General features: G+C 39.9%; 2 protein-coding genes across 4 annotated transcripts in view; one reads left to right on the top strand and one right to left on the bottom strand.

Moving 5' to 3' along the window:
- RARB (retinoic acid receptor beta) overlaps positions 1 to 3,074 on the top strand; it is a 430,651-nt gene extending 427,577 nt beyond the window's left edge. For all 3 annotated transcript variants that reach the window (XM_006153322.3, XM_006153325.3, XM_006153323.3), the window contains exon 8: positions 1,956 to 3,074. In XM_006153322.3, the coding sequence (XP_006153384.1) occupies positions 1,956 to 2,152 (197 nt within the window). In that variant the 3' untranslated portion in view covers positions 2,153 to 3,074. The remainder of the gene's footprint in view (positions 1 to 1,955) is intronic.
- Positions 3,075 to 5,200: 2,126 nt separating this feature from the next.
- TOP2B (DNA topoisomerase II beta) overlaps positions 5,201 to 8,117 on the bottom strand; it is a gene marked incomplete at its 5' end in the record, with an annotated part of 51,908 nt that continues 48,991 nt past the window's right edge. Inside the window, 2 exon segments of the mRNA XM_006153321.3 lie at positions 5,201 to 5,482; positions 7,746 to 7,840. Coding sequence (XP_006153383.2) covers positions 5,315 to 5,482; positions 7,746 to 7,840 — 263 coding nt within the window.

The following is an 8,117-nucleotide window of genomic DNA, read 5'->3' as shown; positions in this document are numbered from 1 at the left end:
TGGAAGAGAAGGGATTGTGGCGTGGCCATCCCCCCTGGGTGGTGATTTCTCGCTTTCTATCTCTCTGTCTCTCTCTGTCTGTCTGGCGAGCGCATGCGCCCTATAGCAAAAAGCTCTCAAAAAAATATTGAAAAAAAAACCTCAAAAATAGTTTTTTTTTTTTTTTTTTTTTTTTCAATTTGCTAGGAGGTGCATATACTTGCTGGAGAAAGAGAGGCAAAATGAGAAAGCAATCTCCATGGGGAAGGATCACACTGCAATCTCTTCTCCTCTCCCCCTCCTTTTGGGGTTTTGGGCACAGGTACACACATGCCTGGCATGAAAAAAAGAACTCCAAATGTATCTTAGTCAATGATCTTAAGTGGTTAAGAGCTTTAAAATTCAGAGGACTGATGAGAAAGATCATTGTTTTGAAGAGAATGTACTATATGACAAACTTTGAAATTTCCCAATTTTAGACATTTTATTCCAACTTTCGACACATCCCTGGTTTATGTAACATGACTCCCTTTTTTTCCCTGAACATCCAAACGCTGAGAAAAATGAATAGCACTGAGGGTAATTGTTACTGGTTAAGTTTCTCTCGCCATCACCGTAGCCGCTGCTACCCCGGTGCGTAGGCAGATTTACTTCTCCCCACTTCTGAGCAAAGGAATTCTTGCCTTCCGGAGAGGTATAAATATCCCTTGCCTAGTGATTTTCAGTTTGTGGCAACTCAAGCAATTACAGAGAACCGAGAGCCATAGCACGTTTGAGGGTTAGAGCAGGGTTTCTCTATGTAGAAAGACAGCTCGGCGTCTCCCCCCCCACCACATGTGTTATTATTCGTCATTCTCCTCCGTTAGCATACTCTGGCCCTGAAGACCTTGGTGAGCCACGGAACAAACTCTCCATTTCAGAGAGTACTTAAAAATACAGTGTACTGGGACCAGCAGTTAGCGTAATGGCTATGTCGCTGGACTCCCGTGTAGTAGACTACAGTTCAAGTTCCAGACCCAGTGGCTTAAATTCACACCGGGTGTGTGTACGTGCGTGCCCAAGATCCTGATAGGAGAATGGAGGAGAAGGGATTGCGGTGTGGCCATCACCCCTCAGGGATGATTTCTCGATTTCTGTCTTTCTGTCTCTATTTTTTCTGGTGAGTACACGCACCCTATAGCAAAATCCTCTTAAAAAAAAAAAAGTGAACTGTATTATAACAGTGATATCTAACAGTTCACTGTGAATACGAGAATATTCTGTCACCTGCACTGTCCAGTCCAGTAGCCTCTGCTCACATGTAGTTTTTGAACACTGGAAATATGGCCAGTGCAACTGAAGCACCCTTTTCCTCAGTGTGTTTAATTTTACAAATCTAAATTTAACTAGCCACAAGCGACTAGTGGCTCCCGCATTAGACAGTGCACTGCTGGATCGGGTTGTTAATCACATTTATTTCTCAAGTTCGTCCTTTCCTTGTGGGTCACTGTCTCGTCTTCAGGATACACTCTTTGTGCCTCTGATCAGAAACCTCCCTTTATAAATTTTGATGTAGCTTCTGAGGCTTGGAGCTACTTTGCTGCTGCATACCTTTCCCAGTTTTCTGTTAGCAAGAGGAAAAATAGGGTCAGCTGTTGCTTCCATCGACGAGGAAGTCCTATCAGATAGTAGAGACTCTTCATTAACAGACTGTGACCCGGTTAAGAACCCAGTTGATTCTGACTTTACAATGTACTAGCCTGATTTTTAGTTGATGCGATTCTCATTCTAAATACATTTATATTTATGAAAGCTACAACGATAAATAGATCCTTTTCAACCAAGGTAAAACCCACTTGGTATCTGTATTTTATACCTTATGTGCAAGCAAGAATAAGTCTGAGGAAACGCCCTTGTTAAAGTAGATGAAACTGGGCCTCTGGTTATCCAGCTTAATTCCTTATCTTAACCGGATTTCTGTTATCTCTTTTTAAAAGGTGCAGAACGTGTAATTACCTTGAAAATGGAAATTCCTGGATCAATGCCACCTCTTATTCAGGAGATGCTGGAGAATTCCGAAGGACATGAACCCTTGACCCCAAGCTCCAGTGGAAACACAGCAGAGCACAGTCCCAGCATCTCCCCCAGCTCCGTGGAAACCAGCGGGGTCAGCCAGTCACCTCTGGTGCAATAAGACATTTTCCAGCTACTTCAAACATTCCCCAGTACCTTCAGTTCCGGGATTTAAAAATGCAAGAAAAGAAGAAAACCATTTTTACTGCTGCTTAGTTTTTGGACTGAAAATATATTAAAACTCAAGAAGGACCAAGACGTTTTCATATGTATCAATATATATATATATATCAATATATATATATATATACTCCTCACTCTAAGTTACCTAGAAATACAAACTTTTCAAATTCTAAAAATCAGCCATTTCATGCAACCAGAAACTAGTTAAGAGCTTCTATTTTCCTCTTCGAACACTCAAGATTGCATGGTAAAGAACCAGTTCAAATGAGTTGCCCTGGTTAAGTTTCTGAAGACTTTGTACATACAAGTATTGGCTCTGTTCTTTCTCTACTGTATGTTTGGTGCTTTCCTTTTGTTTTGCATACTCCAAATAACCAAGACATCAAGGTTATGAAATAGACTACTGTACCTGTCCACCTAAGAAAGGTTCCAAAAGATGACTGTCTTGCTTTCATGGAATAATCAAGACACCCAGGTAAGGAAACAGGACTGCTGTACAGTATGACAGAAGACTAGAGAGATTCTGATTTAGTTAGTGCGGAAGCTTGTCCTTGCTCCTTTTCGATGTTCTCAAACTGCCTCTTTTATTTCATGTTGCCCAGTAAGAGTAAACAAATTCACTGCACTAGCAGAAGAGAACTCTGGATAACTGCAGTTCAGTTGAGCAAATGTCATTCATTCAATTCTTGTCACTTTAAATAAAAAGTGGTTTATTACTTGTTTAATGACATAACTACACAGTGGGAAAAAAAAGAAAAAAAAATACTACATTTTTACAGTGATGATAGCCTTCAAGGCAGAGACACTTTTCAGTGTTAGTAAGTTTTTGTTTACCTGTTCACAAGCCATTAGGGAAAATTCATGGGAAAATTAGCAGGCTGGTCGACTACCTGGACCACATAACTAATGTCCTTCCTGATTCATGCCGATATTGGGATTTTTTTTTTTCCCAGCCTTCTCTATGCCAAGGGGCTAACATTCACTCCCACTGGCATGGACATAGAATCTGCCTCCTTTGACCTTGTTCAATCACTATGAAGCAGAGTGAAAGCTGTGGTAGAGTGGTTAACAGATACAAGTGTCAATTTCTTAGTTCTCATTTAAGCACTAGTGGATTTTGTTTTTTTGATATATTAGCAAGTCTGTGATGTACTTTCACTGGCTCTGTTTGTACATTGAGATTGTTTAACAATGCTTTCTATGTTCATATACTGTTTACCTTTTTCCATGGAGTCTCCTGGCAAAGAATAAAATATATTTATTTTAAAGTGTGTGGGAACTTTTACTACCTACACTTTCTTCAGTAAAGAGACAAAGAACACAGTTCCATTTTTTAATGTTTAAATTTCAGTTCAAAAAGCAGGTCTGTAGTCTGCAACCATGACAATTAAAATCTGTGCTAATGCACGGCAGTCTATAACAATTCTACAAGCCAATCAGACAGTACATGACATTTCAATGAGTAAAAAAGGGCATAAAACTGCATGTGTAAGAACAAAATGTTAAAAGGCCTACCACAATAATAAAAAACCATCAATTACATCATCACATTAAAATAAGCCAGATGTACAAAAGTCTGAGACAGAAAAGACAAGAGGACAACACAACGTATTTGTTGAAAAATGTTTCTGTGCTCTTTGGGCACTTAATTAAACATTGCAAAATCAACATCATCTTCTTCATCAGACTCTGCAAAATATTTTACTTCTTTTCTGGCCCGACCGGTCCGTGGCAGAGAAGGTGGCTCAGAAGTGAAGTCCGACGGGAAGATGTCCACATCTGAATCCTGATCGAAAGATGTTTTCTTCAGTTTCTAGACATTAAAAAACAAAAAAAGAAAATAGATTTAAAATGCCAAAGTTAAACAAAAAGACTAGTGTTAAGGACTAGTCCTTACACGTCACTGCTTTTTAAATCAGAATTATAATGCTAATTTAGGTGTACGGACCAGTTACCTAATCATTTTTTGGAAAGAGAAAAAGATTAAATATAATAACTTTCCACACTGGTGGCTTTATATTTACCAACTTCTAGCTTCAAAAATGCAACATTATTTCTGAAAGTGGATACTATCCAACAAGCATGCATAATGCCTAAATTAATAAAGTTATCCCACCCTCCAAGAGCTCATGGAAGTAGAGGGAACAGGCTCTTCTACAGTGTGTAGTACACACGTGTGTTACATGTTCTGCACCTTTCTAAGAGATAACAGAAACCTGGTGAAGATAAGGAGGTAAGCTGAATAACCAGAGGCCCAGCTTCATCTAACAAGGGTGTTTCCTCAGACTTATTCTTGCTTGTACAAAAGGTATAAAATACAGATACCAAGTGGCTTTTACCTTTGGTTTTTGTTTTTTAAATTTTTTTTTTTTTTGAGAGGTTTTTGCTATAGGGCATGTGCACTCGCCAGATAGACAGAGAGAGACAGAGAGATAGAAAGTGAGAAATCACCCCCAGGGGGGATGGCCACGGCACAATCCCTTCTCCTCCATTTTCCTCTCGGGATCTTGGGCACACACGCACATGTGCCCTGCGTGAGTTTTAAGCCACCAGGTCGGGGACTCGAACCACAGTCAACTACGTGGGAGTCCAGCAACATAGCCATTACACTAACTGCTGGTCCCGCTTTTACCTTGGTTGAAAAGGATCTATATATCACTGTAGCTTTCATAAATATAAATGTGTTTAGAATGAGAATTGCATCAACCAAAACTCAGGCTAGTATATTGTCAAGTCAAAATCAACTGGGTTCTTAACCAGATCGCAGTCTGTTAATGAAGTCTCCACTATCTGATAGAGGACTTCATTGTTGATGGAAGCAACAGCCTGACCCCATTTTTCAATAGTGTGTGTAGTACACACTGTAAAAGTTTATGAAAGTGAAGAGTCACTGAGGTAGACCAGAAGTACAGAAGGTGACTGTATAGAAGAGGTCAAAGTGGGAAGAGAAATGATTGCAGGGGTGACCATTACAATAATAAAAAACCATCAATTACATCATCACATTAAAATAAGCCAGATGTACAAAAGTCTGAGACAGAAAAGACAAGAGGACAACACAACGTATTTGTTGAAAAATGTTTCTGTGCTCTTTGGGCACTTAATTAAACATTGCAAAATCAACATCATCTTCTTCATCAGACTCTGCAAAATATTTTACTTCTTTTCTGGCCCGACCGGTCCGTGGCAGAGAAGGTGGCTCAGAAGTGAAGTCCGACGGGAAGATGTCCACATCTGAATCCTGATCGAAAGATGTTTTCTTCAGTTTCTAGACATTAAAAAACAAAAAAAGAAAATAGATTTAAAATGCCAAAGTTAAACAAAAAGACTAGTGTTAAGGACTAGTCCTTACACGTCACTGCTTTTTAAATCAGAATTATAATGCTAATTTAGGTGTACGGACCAGTTACCTAATCATTTTTTGGAAAGAGAAAAAGATTAAATATAATAACTTTCCACACTGGTGGCTTTATATTTACCAACTTCTAGCTTCAAAAATGCAACATTATTTCTGAAAGTGGATACTATCCAACAAGCATGCATAATGCCTAAATTAATAAAGTTATCCCACCCTCCAAGAGCTCATGGAAGTAGAGGGAACAGGCTCTTCTACAGTGTGTAGTACACACGTGTGTTACATGTTCTGCACCTTTCTAAGAGATAACAGAAACCTGGTGAAGATAAGGAGGTAAGCTGAATAACCAGAGGCCCAGCTTCATCTAACAAGGGTGTTTCCTCAGACTTATTCTTGCTTGTACAAAAGGTATAAAATACAGATACCAAGTGGCTTTTACCTTTGGTTTTTGTTTTTTAAATTTTTTTTTTTTTTGAGAGGTTTTTGCTATAGGGCATGTGCACTCGCCAGATAGACAGAGAGAGACAGAGAGATAGAAAGTGAGAAATCACCCCCAGGGGGGATGGCCACGGCACAATCCCTTCTCCTCCATTTTCCTCTCGGGATCTTGGGCACACACGCACATGTGCCCTGCGTGAGTTTTAAGCCACCAGGTCGGGGACTCGAACCACAGTCAACTACGTGGGAGTCCAGCAACATAGCCATTACACTAACTGCTGGTCCCGCTTTTACCTTGGTTGAAAAGGATCTATATATCACTGTAGCTTTCATAAATATAAATGTGTTTAGAATGAGAATTGCATCAACCAAAACTCAGGCTAGTATATTGTCAAGTCAAAATCAACTGGGTTCTTAACCAGATCGCAGTCTGTTAATGAAGTCTCCACTATCTGATAGAGGACTTCATTGTTGATGGAAGCAACAGCCTGACCCCATTTTTCAATAGTGTGTGTAGTACACACTGTAAAAGTTTATGAAAGTGAAGAGTCACTGAGGTAGACCAGAAGTACAGAAGGTGACTGTATAGAAGAGGTCAAAGTGGGAAGAGAAATGATTGCAGGGGTGACCATTCCCCCTGGGGGTGATTTCTTGCTTTCTTTTTGTCTGTCCCTCTAGTGAGGGCACACACCCTGTAACAAAAATCTCTCTTAAAATGGGGACCAGCAGATGGTACCTCACTGGACTTCCATGTAGTCGACCACAGTTTGAGTCCCAGACCTGGTGGTTTAAACTCATGCCAGGTGCATGCATGCCCAAGATCCCAAGAGAATGGAGGAGAAGGGATTGTGGCGTGGCTATCCCCCCCCCCGGGGGGGTGATTTCTCGCTTTCTGTCTGTCTGTCTGGCAAGCACACACGCTCTATAGCAAAAACCTCTCAAAAAAAAAAATAAATAAAAAAGAGGTCAAAGTGAAAAGCAACATAAAGCTATATGATTATCTATGTATTTGGAAGGTTTATTAGAAAGAGAGAAGAAAGAGTTGGGGGACAGTAGTTGATGTCATTTACTTATCTAAAAGAAATAGCACGCTTCTGGAGAAGGGTCAGACTAATTGGGAAAATCAACCACAGTTAAATGAATTCAACTAAGAACAGTCCTTATTCTGAAAAATATTTCAGATTGATGGCATTTTAGTCTGAAATAGTCCAGTATTCACATAGCATGTAACTCTTGCAATTCGATGAGTGAAACGGCAGATTCTATGAGGGGTTAATTTCTAGCACCTTGTTATCCAAAATACAGCTTGACTATATAAATTTGAACTTGGATAGTTCCTTACTCCTTAATACGCTGACTAAAGATGCTAGGTTTGGGACCAGCAGTTAGCGTAATGGCTATATCACTGGACTCCCATGTAGTCGACGGTGGTTTGAGTCCTGGACCCGGTGGCTTAAACTCATACCAGGCGCATGTGCGTGCGTGCCCAAGATCCCAAGAGGAAAATGGAGGAGAAGGGATTGCAGCGTGGTCATCCCCCCTTGGGGGTGATTTCTCGCTTTCTATCTCTCTCTCTCTGTCTGGCAAGCAGACGTGCTCTATAGCAAAAACCTCTAAAAAAAAAAAAAAAAAGACTCTAGGTTTAATGCCAGTTTAAGACATTAGAATAATAAGCAAACTAAGCCGGTTATGTATAACCTTAAACAAAACCATGCACTAAAAAGATGTTCTTGGTTACCTTGCTTGCTGTTTTCGACGTTTTCCTGCCAGGGTTATAATCGCCTTCATTTTCGGAACCAGATGCTTTTCTTTTCTTTGCCCCTCGGCCTTTACCTTAAAATGATACAAAGGATTATTTTTCCCCTGAGATTAAATGCAGTATTAAAAAGATAAATTTCAAAGCACATTACAGTTTACTTTTTTGGCATGCCCATTCAGTGGGACACTGCAATTCTGACCTCTTACTACAAATAAAGGACAATTTGACAGCATCATTTCCATTCTGGGGTCGATATGACTAAAGAGCGTTTCACAGATACATTTAAATTCATAGGAAAGCCATGGAGACAAAGCCCCTGCTACAGAAAAGAATACATTTGCTTTTTGTATA

This window comes from Tupaia chinensis, unplaced genomic scaffold, assembly GCF_000334495.1.
Source record: "Tupaia chinensis unplaced genomic scaffold, TupChi_1.0 Scaffold000368_1, whole genome shotgun sequence".
NCBI classification, from domain to species: Eukaryota; Metazoa; Chordata; class Mammalia; order Scandentia; family Tupaiidae; genus Tupaia; species Tupaia belangeri.
Note: the sequence above shows the minus strand (reverse complement) of the source record. Positions and strands in the feature narration are given on the sequence as shown.